Source organism: Betta splendens, chromosome 2 (genome assembly GCF_900634795.4).
Source record: "Betta splendens chromosome 2, fBetSpl5.4, whole genome shotgun sequence".
Taxonomy (NCBI): domain Eukaryota; kingdom Metazoa; phylum Chordata; class Actinopteri; order Anabantiformes; family Osphronemidae; genus Betta; species Betta splendens.
The window spans coordinates 9,660,308-9,676,024 of NC_040882.2; the positions used below are offsets into that span (position 1 = coordinate 9,660,308).

The following is a 15,717-nucleotide window of genomic DNA, read 5'->3' on the forward strand; positions in this document are numbered from 1 at the left end:
CGGCAAGTCCCGCCCCCCCCCCGCTTTCCCCCCCGCTTTCCCAGCGCCTCTGTGAAACCGAAATAATGAGAAGCGCGGCGAATAACGAGAATTCCCGTTTATCTTACTGTAAATGCGAGGAGATATGACGGCACACACCCTAGCACGCGGCGCATGGTGTGAAACGTTCATGTTATCATGTTAAATATGTCAAATTAAAATATATTATTATTATTATTGTTACTATAATGGTTTGTTATGGGATTGCGAGTCCAACTGCGCCCGTTTGGATTAATGAGGATTTATAGTGTGCATGCAACATAATGCTGATTTGTAACCATGCCTTTACCAGGCAGCAGCACTGTAAACAACCCTGACGTCCCACTTGTTATATAAGGAGGGTTGTGGCCTATTTTTAAACCCGTGGGTATTCCTCTCCAATTGGAACTTCGCGTTTCCCATTTCAACGCCTCGCCGTTTATTCCCAGCCTCCACGCGACAGCGGCGGACGCGTGACAACCGTGACTCTTATCACCTGGAAGTGTATCTTCACGCCGCGCGACATGATAGTGACTTTCGCCGGTTGTCTTTTGATCTCTATGTGTTGTGCTCGTGCTGCTGAACGATAAAGCGGCGCCTCACAGATAAGAACAGCGAGCGTGCCGCGCGCTGAGCGAATGCTGCCATCAGCTGGTCGCACGGGTTCACTCCCGCACACACGCGCACAATTGGGGCGAATTTCAAAAATGTTTATTCTAATCACACCTGCAGAAGACACTAAAGGCGCTGATGGGGAGCAAAGTGCCCACAGCCACTGCATTCAGGAATCTCACTGACATCTGCTCATCAGATCATCTCGGTAATTATGTTAGTAATTCTCCCTGTGATCTTCATGATCATTAGTCATGTCCCCACAGGGGCAGACAATCACCCCCCCCGGATATCTACACTAGGTTGGACGTCTATAATCTCCCAACAAACAGATTACGCCTCAGTCACCGAGGTGTCCGTGGGAATGAGATTGTGTTTCTGCTGTTTAATGAGCATATCTACCCCCTTAAACCAACACACATACAGCAGATTAAGGCTAATCCCATGGTTCCTAATCACTATTGTTCCTACTATTGTTGCTGCTCGTGTGTTTGATCCCAGCTGACACTGGCTGATGCATATTTTTCTGTTTTTGCCACAAGTGTTAATTTCTCAGTTGGAGCCCTTGTTTTCGGCTTGAGCCACCGCCTTTAATCCCCGATGCAGTGTGAGGAAAACATAAACACCTCCACCAGGATTTAGTAACACATAACACCGGACCACAGATGAAAATAGCCTGTGGCGAAAACAAAGAAACAATGAGATTATTGTTGACATTTAAATGGCAAAGACGTGTAATAACTTGGCTGTAATACTCATATTGCTGATGGCCAAATATTGATGTTTTGCTGCTCTGTGTTTTGCAGTAGCTCTTGATGTGCAGCAAACTGAACCCGGGGATCTTTATCATCCTTCTTGTGCTCACAATAGGCTGCAGATGAGTAAACATTTAGCCCACAGACAAATGCATGTCACATACCTTTAGTGACCTTAGTACAAGTTTAGTGACTAAGTGCGACTCAGCAAGGAGCTCTGCTGTCTTCTATTCTATTCTATTCTATTCTATTCTATTCTATTCTATTCTATTTTGGGATTCTTTCCAGAGCTAGTTAATTTTCAACCGGCGGCCAGGTTATGTTGCCCCAGTGTGAACACGCCCGAGGACAAGACTTGTTCTCTCATTCCCAGAAAATCACTTTTTCCAGATGATTCTCTGAACTGACTCTCCTTTGGGTGTCATGTTTCCGACTGGAGGAGAACCTTTGTTTTGCAGCAGAGATAAATCCACTTGCGCTGTAGCTTCAGCCTCACGTACCTCCTTCAGTGGATGGTTGTAATACTGCATTGCTGCTTTACATACATAGCGTTTGCTGTGGTACAATATTACTAAGCCACTTTAGTAAAGGTTCTATTGCCAATAATAAAAAACATTGCAGGACTAAGAAGTGCTACAGCAAGTATTGGTAAGTTTTATGTTTAGTATCGATCTGTGGTGAATAAATACAAGCAATGAAACAATATATTTACATTCTAACTCATGAGTGATATGAATAGAATTTTGTGTGCACAATGGTGAAAATAGAATATTAGAATATTATCTGACCTGAGACAACACTGTGTTGCATCTATAAACAGTTGATTTGAAGAAAACTTGCTGCTATGAGAATCTGCCCCGTCACAACTTATACTTGTTGCTCCTTGTAGCCAAAGCTGCACTGACATCTTGTGGCAACAAGAGGGAAACTGCCGAACCTGACAACTGATTTGTCAGTTCATCAGGTGCATCATGACTTTAATCCGCTCGTATGGACATTCAGCAAATATACTGTGTCCAGTGTACAAGTGTGTCACTAGACAGACCACTCCCCACAGATCAATGGCTGCAGAGGAGGGTAGACCCCCGGTTACCTCCAGAGAGTTATGTGGGGAAGCCCTCAGGTTCTTATCAGGCCGTGCTTGACTCTGATGCGGCCAGACCAAAGTAAATGAACTTGATCTTGAATGTCTTGAATCATTTTATTGGCTCCTTAGAGCATCCACAGGAACCAGTAACTGCAGATTTACCAGACCAATTTCACTAAGTGCTAAGTGAGATCTGAAATCTGGTTTGATGTTGTTTAGCTAAATATTAAATATATAATTACCTGGTGGTAATAACGGGTGTTTTTTTATGTCAACTATAAAGGTAAAAGGCTGTTTCACATGCAGACAGATATTCTGTCAATAACAAAGTCTAAAGTTCATTGAGTGGCATTAATCAGCAACCTGCTTGGTGTTGGTGTGATGGACTGAGGAGTGAACTGACCCTTTGATCTGGTGACCTTTGTGCAAAGCAAACATGAGCCACAATGGACTCTCACCTTTGGCCTGTTGTGCTCACTGTCCTTTCCTCTGCAGTGAGTAGTTGCAAACTCATACTTCCTAATAGTCACATTGATGAATCTTCAAATTGAACTTGAATTACTCTGTTGAGCGCTTTACTCCTATTGTATGTGCATCTTATTGCAATACGTTCAAGATAAAAGCAGGTCCAGCCTTAGGTTAAGGCTTCTTGACCAGGCCAAGACATGCATTTAGCCTAATTAGGCTGTAAACTCAAAGTTTGTGAACTGTAACATATGGCCTATGCACAGCTGTATACAGATGTTATCCTGCTCATGCCTGACCAGTTAACCTCAGCTGTGACGCTGGCTGTCTCATTCTTCCATCTGTCGTCTAGGCCCAGCAGTGTGATTAGCGCGAGGGTTCGATTCCAGGGTGGCCCCCATCCTTTTGTGTATGGACCGTGTTCTATGTGTCATGGTTGAGGAGTTTTCTGTAAGTGTAAGTGTGGCGAGCGAGTGGGTGTCTGTGTCCATGTGTGGCCTGTGGAGCCAACGTTGAGGCCTCCTGGTAGATCAGTAGGTAGAGCGTGGGCCTGAGAAGCAGAAGGTCTCCAGTGTGATCCCCCAGCACACGATGTGTGTCCTTGAGCAAGATGCTGCTCACAGCTGCCCACTGCCACCATTCGGACCCAGGAATCGGTCAAATGCACAGACCAGCTTGCTATGTATGTGTATGTATAGTACTTGTGTAATGACAATAAATTGACTATTACACACCTCAAGATCTACCTGGTATTAAAATTAAATACAGTCTTATAAATGTTGTTATAATTATATAATAAAACACTAAATATATCTGAATATATTTCACTTTTAAGATAGTAATGATGGGAATGTCACTGTGCAAAAGGTGTTTGGGACGTCTGTGCTTTGTGTTTTGCGCCTGTGGGCTCCCGTAGATTAATAATTCCCCCTTACTGTTTGTAAACACTATTTGTCTGCAGAAAGCCTCAGTAGTGGGGAGACGGCTGGTAACATGGCGTCTGCGCTCGTGCTCTGCGCGTTACTGGTGGCTTCCGCTGGGGTCTATGGTTTGGATGAAAGGAAACTAGCTTATGTGACTGTGGTGAGTTCTCTTCTGCAAGGGTCAAGTCAGGATTCATTTAAAAGCGTCAGCGTTGTGGGATTTCCCTGCTAATTTGTGAACATGTACATTTTTATGAATAGAGATGAGATAGAGGTGATCTATTGTAAGTCATTTTTGTTTTGTGCAGTTTCTTAGTAATTTGCTACTTTATAAGAGATTATTAGATTATTAATTTTTTTTTAATATTTCTTTTTAACAACACATTTCAGAAGCTTTTATATTGATATTATATTCATTGAGGTGAATGTTTTTACTGTGACACTGTTAAAGTGACTCTGCGGTTATTCAACCCTTGTAGTCTATCAAATTGATTCCTCCTCTGTGTGCAGGGATCAAAGTATGAAGAAAAAAAACACGCGATACATTTGCTTTGGCTGAAGTGAATGTTTACTGTTATGTACTGTTTACATGTTATGGCTAACATGTTGCTTTTTCTTCAAGGTGTTTCGTCACGGTGACAGATCATCCATACAAGTCTTTGAGAATGTTACACACCCAGAAAGTGACTGGCCACAGGGGTTCGGACAGCTGACACAGGTGTGATGTTAATAATAAAGAACTATCCCTCGTCCTGTGATGTCATCAGTGATATGATGAGGTTTCCTCTCTTCCTGCTTGTGTTTTTAGAAGGGGATGAGGCAGCTGTTTGAGCTGGGCCAGTTTCTGAGGAACCGATATAAAGGCTTCCTCAGCGAAGCGTACGACAGACGCGAGGTGGGAGATGGAGTCTCCTCTTCACACAGACTGAATTGTTCATGTTTAGGACAAGCGGCCTCTTCATTGTGTTACAGTATTCCCACTGCTGCAGGAATTCTTTCCTAAGGAGTTCCTCAGCCGGGGGACCAGTGTACCCAGCAGCATGTCAATGTTGAATCATAGTTGAATCAACATCATATTATGGCTGAATGACCATTGGATTATGTGTTGATTTTGAAAGGTGAATCAACGTTGATGGGGTGACGTGGATTCAACATTGATCAAACGTTGGTTCAATGTTACATCAACGTCACAAAACGTTAATTTAAGTATTTTGTTAACCTTATTACAAACATCAGCATTCAACGTTGTTGTTGTCAATGTTGCATCAACGTCACAACAATAACTGACATTATTTCAACCGTATTTTAACATTGAAGGTCGGTTGAAGGTCGTTTGCGTGCCTGCTGGGTAGCTTTGCATTTAACACATGGAGTGATGCCTGTAAACCGACTGAGCTGGCCAAAGCTTGCCAGCTGCAATAAGCATGTTTAGAGAGCATACTGTATGAATCCCTTTCTATGCAAGGTTTAAAGATACCTCAGCTTTGGTTCCTCATTGTCACCTTGTTTGTCCTCAGATCTACGTTCGCAGTACAGACACCGATCGCACCCTGATGAGCGCCGCAGCCAGCCTGGCGGGTCAGGTCTCCACGCTGCCTCCTTCTCTGACTGCCCTCACTTCTGTTCCTCTGTTTCACTGTTATGTCTTTATTACTGCCTTCATCTAGGTCTCTATCCCCCCAGCGGTGAGCAGATGTTCAGACCGGACTTGAAGTGGCAGCCAATACCCATACACACTGTGTCTAAGAAGGAGGAGAAGGTGTGTAGGTACTAGATCCTGGATGAAATGGGTTCAGAGCACTTTGTCTGAACTCTCGCTCTCTCTCTGTTTTTAGCTTCTGTCGTTTCCTTTATATGACTGCCCTCGCTACAAGCAGCTGATGAATGAAACTAAGGCCTCAAAGGAATTTTTGGACGTTGACAAGGCGTACGCGGTAAGATCCATACTTTTTTGCATGGCAGCCCAGGAGTGTTCTTTGACACTTAGACATCACTTCCCCCCCGGCCAATAACACTGATATAGAGAATTAATATCAATCAAGAAAGACAGTTTCTTAATTCAGTGTGTTCCTCCTTTAAGGACTTTTACGAGCTGATTAGGAAAAACACCGGACTCAGTATGTCTGTGGCGACGGTGTGGCGCTTGTATGACATTCTCCTCTGCGAGGTGAGGTTTGGCCCTGAGCAACTCTTACATGTTCTCAGTAGTTAGAAACTAGTTAGAAACTTGAAATGTACAGCCCAAATAAAGCTTCGTTCAATCCATCACATCTTGTTGCAATTCAGACATTCTGTTGTATTTATGTGTGTGTGTGTGTGTGTGTGTGCGTGTGTGTGTGTGTGTGTGTGTGTGTGTGTGTGTGTGTGTGTGCGTGTGTGTGTGTGTGTGTGTGTTCAGACCCGTCACGACTTGGCCGTTCCAGACTGGGTGACTCCTGAGGTGATGGACAAACTCAAGTATCTCACTGACTTTGGGTTACAGGTAATACAAAGAGGTGTGGTTTTGTGGTTTACTGTGAAAGAAAAACAGAGCTGAAAAAGACGCTAATGAATCCATTTGATGATTTTACAGGCTTTATTCGTGGTCCATCAACACAAAGAAAAGAGTCGACTGCAGGGAGGTAGGTGTTTGTTGCTCAGTTAGTCTGTCGAAGGCACAGAATGATCCAAGGGGAGAATGTAATGGTGACACGTTCAGACTGACCCTTGCCATTCACGAAACAGGGGAGCATAAGAGCTGTTGTGTTTTCAGGTCTCCTTTTAGGTGAACTGGTGAAGAATCTAAATAAGATGGCCGCCGCAGGCTCAGACGAGAAACTGAAAATGATGTTGCTGTCAGGGGTGAGCTAATTGAAATGCAACCTGTTTCTTCAGCAGTTAGTCTAAACTCAGAGGTGTAGCTTACCTAAAACGACAGCGAGGGTACAGTAGTGAGGTTTCATGCTTCTCCAAGCAGCAGCAAGTGGCTGTAGAGCCTCAGCAGATCACAGCCTCCATGTGTGGAGCACAGATTGCTGTCACTACATGTTTCCACAGTCTCGTCCCCAGGGTGCAGGCAGTATCCCGGTGTGGAACTTATCATTAACTTGATTGTTAGCTAGTTGTGTAGTTGTGTTTCTAACGTGTGTGTGTCCTTTTCACAGCATGACACCACCATTATTGCTCTTCAGGCTGCCTTGGATGTGTTCAGTGGAAAACAGCCACCATATTCCTCCTGTTTCATAGTTGAGTTGTACAAGGAGGCAGACGGGTAAATACACACACACACACACACACACACACACACACACACACACACACACACACACACACACACACACACACACACACACACACACACACACACACACACACACACACACACACTGTCACCTACCATCATTTTCTTCCTCTGTTTTGCTTCCAGCTCTGCTTCGGTGTCGATGTTTTATCGGAATGACACCACGGCGGATCCGTATCCCCTGCAGCTTCCGGGCTGCTCCCTCAACTGCCCTCTGAATGAGTTTGTGAGAATTACAAAGCCGCATGTTTCAGACGACAGGGAGAAGGACTGTCAACTTCCTGTTGAAAAGATTGAAAAAACAGATAAAGGTGAGCTCCTGTCACGCAAAGAATAAGACAGGATTGTTTGAATGAAACAAAAATCATTCCCTGTGTTTCTCAAATTCAGGGAGTGAGTGTCAGTGTGGTGGTCCAGCTGCCTGATGCCCAAAGGAGCCAATCAGCAGTAAGGGAATTTGTTTCATGCTCAGTTAAAAAGATGATGAATCCTGAGCAAAGCACAATTCCTCCACATGGAATTTCCATGTGTGGCATCTTAGGACACCAGTCCTCAACAATAATAAATAAAAGTCTAATACAATATTGTCATAGTATTTTCTTGAATTGCTATTTGATATTTACATATTCCAAAATTAAACTTCTTTTTTAAACATCTTTCCCAATAACCACTTTTAATCGTTTATTACTATTTACACGAGAGGATGGTTTTACAGTTATTTAGTTGTATTATTCCTCCACAGTCTTGTTGGAGATATTCCAAGAAACATATTTGGAGAAATTGTTGATCTTGTTCATTTTAGTGCATCATAATAACAGATATGTTGTATTGAGGATAATATTATATCTACAATTAGCAAAAATCTTGCTTTTTTGTTTATTTTTTGTCTTTATGACGAAACTTGTTCAGAAAATTTTAAATATATAAAAACATTTAATTAAACTGAGAAACCGGACAAAACGTCGTTTGTTGCGTCACTTCCGCTTATAACTGGTCTACGCGCCACATCCATGCAATTTATTTCAAAATAAAATGCAGCAAAAAAAAGTGGTAAACGCGTTGAAAGGTGCCTGCATTCTAATTTGAATTCGTGATTACAGGGTCGTTATTGGCGTGTTTACGCAGCCCGCGTCATGTTCGCAGTTGGTGCACATTAAGTATACACTTTCTACATCGACGTGACGCCCGGCTTCCGCCTGTGAACCGCGCCGACTTGACGCATCCGCAGCCGGACACAGAAACAAACAGCGCGCTGCCACGGTCTCGGCGGCGCGGTCAGAGCGGCGGCAGCATGGTGACGGTGACGGTGGCGGAGCTCCTCGTTTTAGCGCTGCTCTGCGTCTGTGGAGCGGCTGCAGAACAACAGCAGCGCGTTTATGTCACCGTGGTGAGTAACGTCTTGTGTAGCACAACCTCCGTTAGCATAGCCGCTTTCCCCACGGAACTCTGGGAGCTGTTGTTGGCGCTGCTCGGGGGTGTCTTTGTTTTTTTAGCTAATGTGTTCATGGGAATATGAATTAGATGTGTCGAAAATCATTTGGGTCCAGCGACAAAGTTTGTTTGCTACCTCCCGGGTCACTACTGACAGCTCGTTACTCTGCTAGCACGTATCCAGCTGTCATTATTACCGCGTCACCTGAGGTCGCCTGCGGTGGCATTTAAATGACTGCTCTAAAATGCAATCAGCAGTTCAAGCCTGACCTGTCGAACCTGCCACCGCTGGCACACAAGGAGCGGCACACCGGAGGGAAGCTGACGCAAAAAGCCCGGAATGAGCTCAACTCATAGTGGACTTAGGGATCCAGATGTTCAGATGTTCACAGATGTCACCGGCTCCTATCTTCAGATCCTCATCTGTCTGTTTATCTCTTAACTGTAGCGTATACTTGAACTGTAGCAGCGCAGAAGCAGACTTGGACACGCTCGAATGCAGGTCACAACATCAGCAGCGTTGACCTCTGACCCTCCCTCATCAGGGTTTCGGACCGCTATAGATTTTCTCGTCGAGCCGTTGCGTCGCCGCAGCTGCTAAAGTCAGCAGCTCCTGCTGATCCACTCATTCTGGGAAGTCCTTTCTTGCTCGGTGGCTGTCACCGGATCACGGGGCAGATAAGATTACGGGTTTCAAAGAGCTAATCCAGCCTTCAGGTGGGGTTTACACGCCGTTCTCACAGAGTTTAGACAAAGTCAGCCATGCTTGCGAGAGCTGCGTGAAAACCAAGAAACCCCAAATGCCTCTTTAGTGGCTTCACCTGATACCTGAAACTGCAAGCACACTTTCCTATGTAAATAACCTCTGAATGCTGACCTTTTTATTGACTGACACCATTACTTCCCCTTTTGGTTTTTCGCCATGTTAGCGCTTCTTCATTTTGAGTTTTGCTGTCGGACCCGTTCAACAATGAATGACATTACAGCGTTTTCCCCATCTTCTGACCTGGTTTTGTAACCACCGCTGACACAGATAAATCTAGGACAAAGGCAGTGGCTGTTCCTCCTTCAGAGGAGCCTTGTGTTGTTCACTCTTTGGTAGATTAGTGTTAACATTAGGCATTATCATTAGAGATCACACTGAAATTATAAATCCCCAGTCACACACTAGAATCTGAGTGACTTGAAGTGATCAAAATGGTTTATTTTCCTTGTCTCTGTCCGTATCATGTGACATACGTACAGTTGCTGTTGCCACATTGGACATTTGTATCTTTTCTTCTTCCAGCTGTTTCGACATGGGGACAGATCACCAGTCAAAGCGTATCCTACTGATCGGTATCAGGAGAATGCCTGGCCGCAAGGGTTTGGGCAGTTGTCGCAGGTATGGTAAATATGTTTAGAGGATTCACAGTACTGCAGTGCTACTGTACAGTGTACATTGTAACTCCTGCAACTAGAGTAAAAACACTGAGCATTATTCAACAGCAGTGTAATGTCAGGTTGGCTTTTTTTTTCTTAGGTGGGGATGAGGCAGCACTTTGAGCTGGGCCAGTTCCTGCAGAAGAGATATAAAGGATTTCTCAATGAGTCCTATGACAGACATGAGGTAGGCTACGTTTAATCGACTATGACAATGTCTGTTTGTCTAAAATGCACCTGTAACATGTGTCACTATCTTTACATGCATCCCAAGCTGTTGCAGCTCCCACTGCCTGGCATGGCGTGTCTTTATCACAGAACCAAACCTTTAAAAATAGGCTTAATGTGATTATCTGTAGTAGCCTAATGTTACCACTGCTACACAAAAGCAGCTCCAACCAAATATCCTGGAGTTCTTCAGCTTTAAAATGAAAATAAAACTGTGTCAGTGGTTTGCCTTTATTATCTGTTGTATTTCAAATGAATGCTGGTGCTAATTCTAAAGGTAATTGGACCTACCGTGCATGAGGCAAACTACAGTTCTGCATGGTATGAAATGGTAAAACGTCAACTCTGAAATTGCCTTATACCTAACGCACAGATTTGTCAATATGTTTAAGGAGAAGAGGCCTCTTGTCACATCAGCGTTACACATGATTCCTGCTGCTGAAACTCTCGGAATGTAACAGAAGTTTGACACATTTTTTGTAATAGGAGTCAGTCTGTCTGTGTATACATGCAAGTGTCACTGGTGCACAAACTGACCTAGGTGAGTTTGTTGAAGGCTTCTGATATGTTTTGACTAAAAATATTACTCATCTGTTTGTCCTCAGATCTACGTCCGCAGTACAGATTACGATCGCACCCTGATGAGTGCTGAGGCCAACCTGGCAGGTCAGAGCTGCTTCCTTCCGTCTCTTCCCTTCCTCCTAATCTTCTTCTTCACCATCTTTTTATTGCCTTCATCTAGGTCTCTATCCTCCCAGTGGGAAGCAGGTGTTTAACCCGGACTTGAAGTGGCAGCCGATACCCATACACACGGTGCCTCAAAGTGAAGAGAGGGTATGTAGTTACTTATTCATCAGATCCTGGCTAAAATGATTCAGAGCACTTTGTCTGAACTCTCTTTTTTTATCTTTTTTTAGCTTCTTTCGTTTCCTCTACATGACTGTCCTCGCTATAAACAGCTGATGAATGAAACTGAACACACACAGGGGTTTTTGAACGTCACCTCAACTTATCAGGTACAGACAGTCACAGGGAAAATTAGGTTACAGCCTCAGAATATTCATATTTGACAACTGTCAATCAAGTCACGTTATGGCAGCAGCTCTATTCAGGCCAAATTTTAACCAACACAAATTTGAAACTAGTGCCAGCTCTGAATTGGTTTGCAAACATTCAAAGACCCAGTTTGCTTCTATAGGCTAAAGAGCGGCCGTAGAGCCTCTTCATTGATTTTAGGAGCCTGCAATGACCTCCTAACACAAGCAGTCTAACTTGTTGTTGTAATCATTTTTCAACAGGTTTATGTTTACTATACTTTACTTTACTCTTGAGCTAAAACTACCTTTCAGGTAGGAACAGATCCTTGCAGTAAGTTTTGAGGCACCTCTGACCATGTTAAATTAGGTGTTGGCATGGTATGGCCCTAACAACCTTCAAGGTATTTTTATCTTAGGGTTAAATACTACCTTACCAACCAGTGTCCCAGTTTATTTTCACGCAGGTAACCAGGTTACAGTTGGCTTCCTTCAGAACATGTGTTAATGAGGATAGACGACTGAGGACAAGTTACATTTCCCAAGGTAGATTTTTTACAAGGTGAAGAGGAAAGGCAGTGACTGCAGGAGGGCTGGCTCAAGAGACTTAATTACAGCAATGCCTCTTTTTTTTTTACTTAAATAAATGACTAAAACTGATCTCTCTTCTAGTTTAAATTGAATCCCCAGCTGTGTAGAGAATCAATATTTAAACTAAATTATGAGAATATATAATTATTGGAAAAACAAATTTGAGTTAAAAGGGAAATATAAATATGCAAAACTTAAAAATAGAATGTTTCTGCCTAATAGAGTAGAAATGTGTGTAGAAACGCAATGAAGATGTGAGTGTACAGAAAGCTGCAGTGATGCAGGTGTGTACTGTGTGTGGCTACAGTGATTGAGTCTGTTGTGTTTTTACTTTCAGGAATTGATAAACCTGGTGAGGAATAAAACCGGACTCAATGGGACCACCGTTGAGTCTGTCTGGGGCGTGTATGACACACTCTTCTGTGAGGTGAGAACACACTGAATGAAAACAGTCCAATCTGAAACGTGTGCTGATGTTGGCTCACACTCGATCCTCTCCTGCTCCCTTAGTTGGTTTCATTTCAAATTAAGACTTTGCCGAAATCCACAGGCTCATTAATCAAACTGTTTCACCTCCAGCACAAACACGCTTGCAGTAAGTGCTGACTGTAGCCGATTAAACCTCACATGGTTTTACTTATGTGGCTCAGCTGGTCTCAACAATAGTGCGAGTACAAACATTTCAGCAGATGAGCAGTTTGAGAAGTGGAAGTAGAAGCAGGTTTCACATCTTTTTTTTATGTAGCTCACAGTTGCCTCTGTACCTCACCAACACCATCATCTACACAATGGTGTCAATATGAAATGAGATCTAGCTCATTGAGTGCAGTCTCACAATAATTCTACTGTTTGTGTGTTCAGTCACGTCACAACAAGACGGCGCCTGCCTGGGTGACTCCTGAGGTGATGGACAAACTCAAAAAGCTCAAGGACTTTGGATTTCAGGTAACAGCGATGGGTAATAAGAAGTGTGGTTTGGTTCTCCGTGTAGGTTAATAGAGGTTAAATATGTCTGAGAGAAAAGATAATGATTCATCTGATTTGCACAGGTCACATTTGGATACTATAAACAACGAGAGAAGAGCCGGCTGCAGGGAGGTAAGCATGATAAGAAAAGAGAGTGAAACTCTGAGATTGATCAGGATTTGATTACAGTGTATGTGTGTGTGTATATATTTATATCACATAAACAGGCAAAGTAAGATCTGTTGTGTTCTTCAGGAATGCTTCTGGGTGAAATCGTGAAGAATCTTTCTAAGATGGCCGTCCCAGACCCGAACCAGAGGCTGAAGTTAACGATGCTGTCAGCGGTGAGCCAGTGGTCACCTTTGGACAGAGCTGTGCTGCCTGTTTCACCCCGATGGCAGCCTGTCCGCTGTTACTTATTAAACTTTACTGTGTGCGTCCTTATTACAGCACGACACCACGGTAGCTGCTCTACAGGCCGCCTTGGATGTGTTTAATGGAATACAGCCGCCGTATGCCTCCTGTCACATATTTGAGCTGTACAGGGACAACAACGGGTAAAACACACACCCACCCACTAAAACACAATATTAGACAGTAGAAAACCCCTGAAGGGACTTGGGCAACAACGTTCAGGTTCTCCGCAAGTTAGAAAACGTCTAAAAATGATGATCTACTTGGTAAAAGTGAAAGTATGACTTATGAGGAAATGATAACTTCATAATCCAGTTCATTTTATTAGAGCTGCTGTTGAAGACAATTAGTACAGCTGGTACTTTGGCCTCTTCTTGATTAGTGAGTATATTTATTAAGTGACTCACCAGACTGTTCACCCTCCCACAGACAATGTGTGTTATCAGCAACTTTTTTTCTTTGTTTATGTCCCTTTAGGGGTTTTTCCAAATATACTGATCAGACCATTTGTTTCTTAGCTACTATTATATGTAAACCATTACGTGAATGAAACTTTTAAACTGTTAAGGTCACTGATATTTTGTTCCTATTTCTTTGCTTCCAGCTCTGCTTCAGTGCAGATGTTTTACCGGAATGACACCACAGTGGATCCGTACCCTCTGCAGCTGCCGGGCTGCGCTCTGGACTGCCCCCTGAATGATTTTGTTAGAATTACCAAGCTGTCTATTTCAGACAACAGGGACCAAGAGTGTCAGCTTTCTTCACCGGGGACAGATAAAAGTAAGATGCTGACACTTAAACTCAACACAGAACTGTTGAAATTCCAGATGTCTGATTATCTGCTTTGTCTGCTTCTCCAGGAGTGGTCATAAGTCTGGCCGTGTCTGGCTGTTTGCTTTTCCTGCTCGTCTCCATCCTCCTCGGTTTTCTCTGTTGCCAGAAGGAGCCGGTCAGCACTCGGGGATATCAGCATGTGCTCAGTCAGGAAGGCGGCGAGGAGTCCTGACAAACAGACAAACTCCTCCTTCGGAGATGCCCAAGTGTGGCATCTTGGGACAGCAGTGAGGATGGAGAACTCTGAACTCAATTAACCTGTTTAATGGCTTCATCATCTTTGGTTCAAGACCAGAGCTTTCTTTAAAACAGGGTATTTCTGTCTGAAAATTCTTCTGTGTCTGCTGGATCAGAGGGAAAACTTTAGTATTTAACTAAAGTATTTTAAATTATTTTTTTCCAAACATCCCTTTAACCATCACTGTAAAATTCAACACTTAGGGGTGTAAGATGTTGCTTGAGGGACCAGGGAGAACTCAGACGTCATCACCTCATCTCAGTATCTAAATACGTCAGTGGCTTCATAAAGACCTTTGTTCAATTACATTTTTTAAAATTGTTGTTGCATTGTGGAACATGGAATGGTTACAAAAAGTCTTAATTTTTAACCAGTGGGATGATTAAAAATTTTGGCTGTGAATGGACCTGCTTTTTTGTGATTTGTATCTTCTTGAAAAGACAGAATCTGTCCAAGGAAGACTTGTTTGAAGATCTCAAGATGAATCAAGAAATACTCTATAAATCGTCCATTTCCTCCATTAGATCTTTTTAAATCTTTTTTTGTGTCAGTTCATGTGGGCACATACACACTCATAAATCTGTGGGTCTGTTGTGGTTTGTATTGTGTTTGAAGTATCAGTGTGGCCCGATGACCAATATGCCTTAAAGACTTGTAGTCATGCGATGCTAGTTTTTTTTGTTTCTCTGATGTAACACACTTTTTTTTTTAATTCTTTGGTTGTTTAACTTGAGGAACAGGTGTTTGGTGTCAAAATCATCATTCAACCTGAGACTTGCTAAAATCTCTCAGCTTCTATTTGAAATATCATTCATTAATCACTTGAGTTTTTGCCTTGTTAAGATCTGAATTTTTGAAAAAAATAAAAGTCTGTTTTGTCTTAAATCAAGCTGCAAAATTTTTCATCAAAAGTATTTCTTTCTTTTTTTTCACTAGATTTGGAAACAAAACATATTTCTCTGGTAAGTATTTTACTTTCTGCACATTTCACTGGGTTTCAATTTTAATTTGAAATGGGGGAAAATGTCATCAGCCTACACACTAACGTAACGAGAAAGAAATATTTTACAAATGTCTGCAAATGTTTATTTAAGTCCTCCATCCAATTTGCTCTAATTTAATTCAGCTTTGTAAAACTTGAGTCCAGTGCTTAACAAGACATAGTTTGAAAAAAACAGATCTTTGCCTATAAAGTTTTAAATGTTTTGCTGGACAAAAGTAAACTGAGTTTAGAGGACAGCTGTGTAAAGTTGCTTGTAGCAAGTGGTGTCAGTATTAATGAACTTGAAAATGGTAATTGGATCCATCAGAACTTTTACTAGCAAGCTCTCCAGCAAAACTCCCTATTCAGATAAGTTGAATGAGCAAAAAGGATTATTTTAATTAAATTAATAATAAATAAAATGCAATAGAGGTAAA

The 15,717-nt window shown here is 42.6% G+C and overlaps 2 protein-coding genes across 2 annotated transcripts; both read left to right on the forward strand.

The window, feature by feature from the left end:
• Positions 1-3,898: 3,898 nt before the first annotated feature.
• Positions 3,899-7,724, forward strand: LOC114849875 (lysosomal acid phosphatase-like). The gene is made up of 13 exons (XM_029141668.1): positions 3,899-4,020; positions 4,483-4,578; positions 4,669-4,755; positions 5,378-5,438; positions 5,528-5,619; positions 5,696-5,794; positions 5,941-6,027; positions 6,259-6,342; positions 6,433-6,481; positions 6,613-6,701; positions 7,004-7,110; positions 7,267-7,451; positions 7,531-7,724. The coding sequence occupies exons 1-13, from the start codon at positions 3,931-3,933 to the stop codon at positions 7,563-7,565; spliced, it is 1,161 nt and encodes a 386-aa protein (XP_028997501.1). The 5' UTR covers positions 3,899-3,930; the 3' UTR covers positions 7,566-7,724.
• Positions 7,725-8,189: 465 nt separating this feature from the next.
• On the forward strand, positions 8,190-15,183 carry LOC114849869 (lysosomal acid phosphatase-like). Its single transcript, XM_029141654.3, has 13 exons — positions 8,190-8,527; positions 9,860-9,955; positions 10,094-10,180; positions 10,827-10,887; positions 10,964-11,055; positions 11,139-11,237; positions 12,184-12,273; positions 12,708-12,791; positions 12,896-12,944; positions 13,068-13,156; positions 13,263-13,369; positions 13,831-14,006; positions 14,087-15,183. The coding sequence occupies exons 1-13, from the start codon at positions 8,432-8,434 to the stop codon at positions 14,230-14,232; spliced, it is 1,272 nt and encodes a 423-aa protein (XP_028997487.1). The 5' UTR covers positions 8,190-8,431; the 3' UTR covers positions 14,233-15,183.
• Positions 15,184-15,717: the final 534 nt, after the last annotated feature.

Coding starts and splice junctions, on each gene's coding strand:
- LOC114849875 (XM_029141668.1), top strand. CDS start 3,931: ATGGCGTCTGCGCTCGTGCTCTGCGCGTTACTGGTGGCTTCCGCTGGG. Junction 4,021..4,482: donor AACTAGCTTATGTGACTGTG/GTGAGTTCTCTT, acceptor TTTTTCTTCAAG/GTGTTTCGTCACGGTGACAG. Junction 7,452..7,530: donor GATTGAAAAAACAGATAAAG/GTGAGCTCCTGT, acceptor TCTCAAATTCAG/GGAGTGAGTGTCAGTGTGGT.
- LOC114849869 (XM_029141654.3), top strand. CDS start 8,432: ATGGTGACGGTGACGGTGGCGGAGCTCCTCGTTTTAGCGCTGCTCTGC. Junction 8,528..9,859: donor AGCGCGTTTATGTCACCGTG/GTGAGTAACGTC, acceptor TTCTTCTTCCAG/CTGTTTCGACATGGGGACAG. Junction 10,181..10,826: donor AGTCCTATGACAGACATGAG/GTAGGCTACGTT, acceptor GTTTGTCCTCAG/ATCTACGTCCGCAGTACAGA.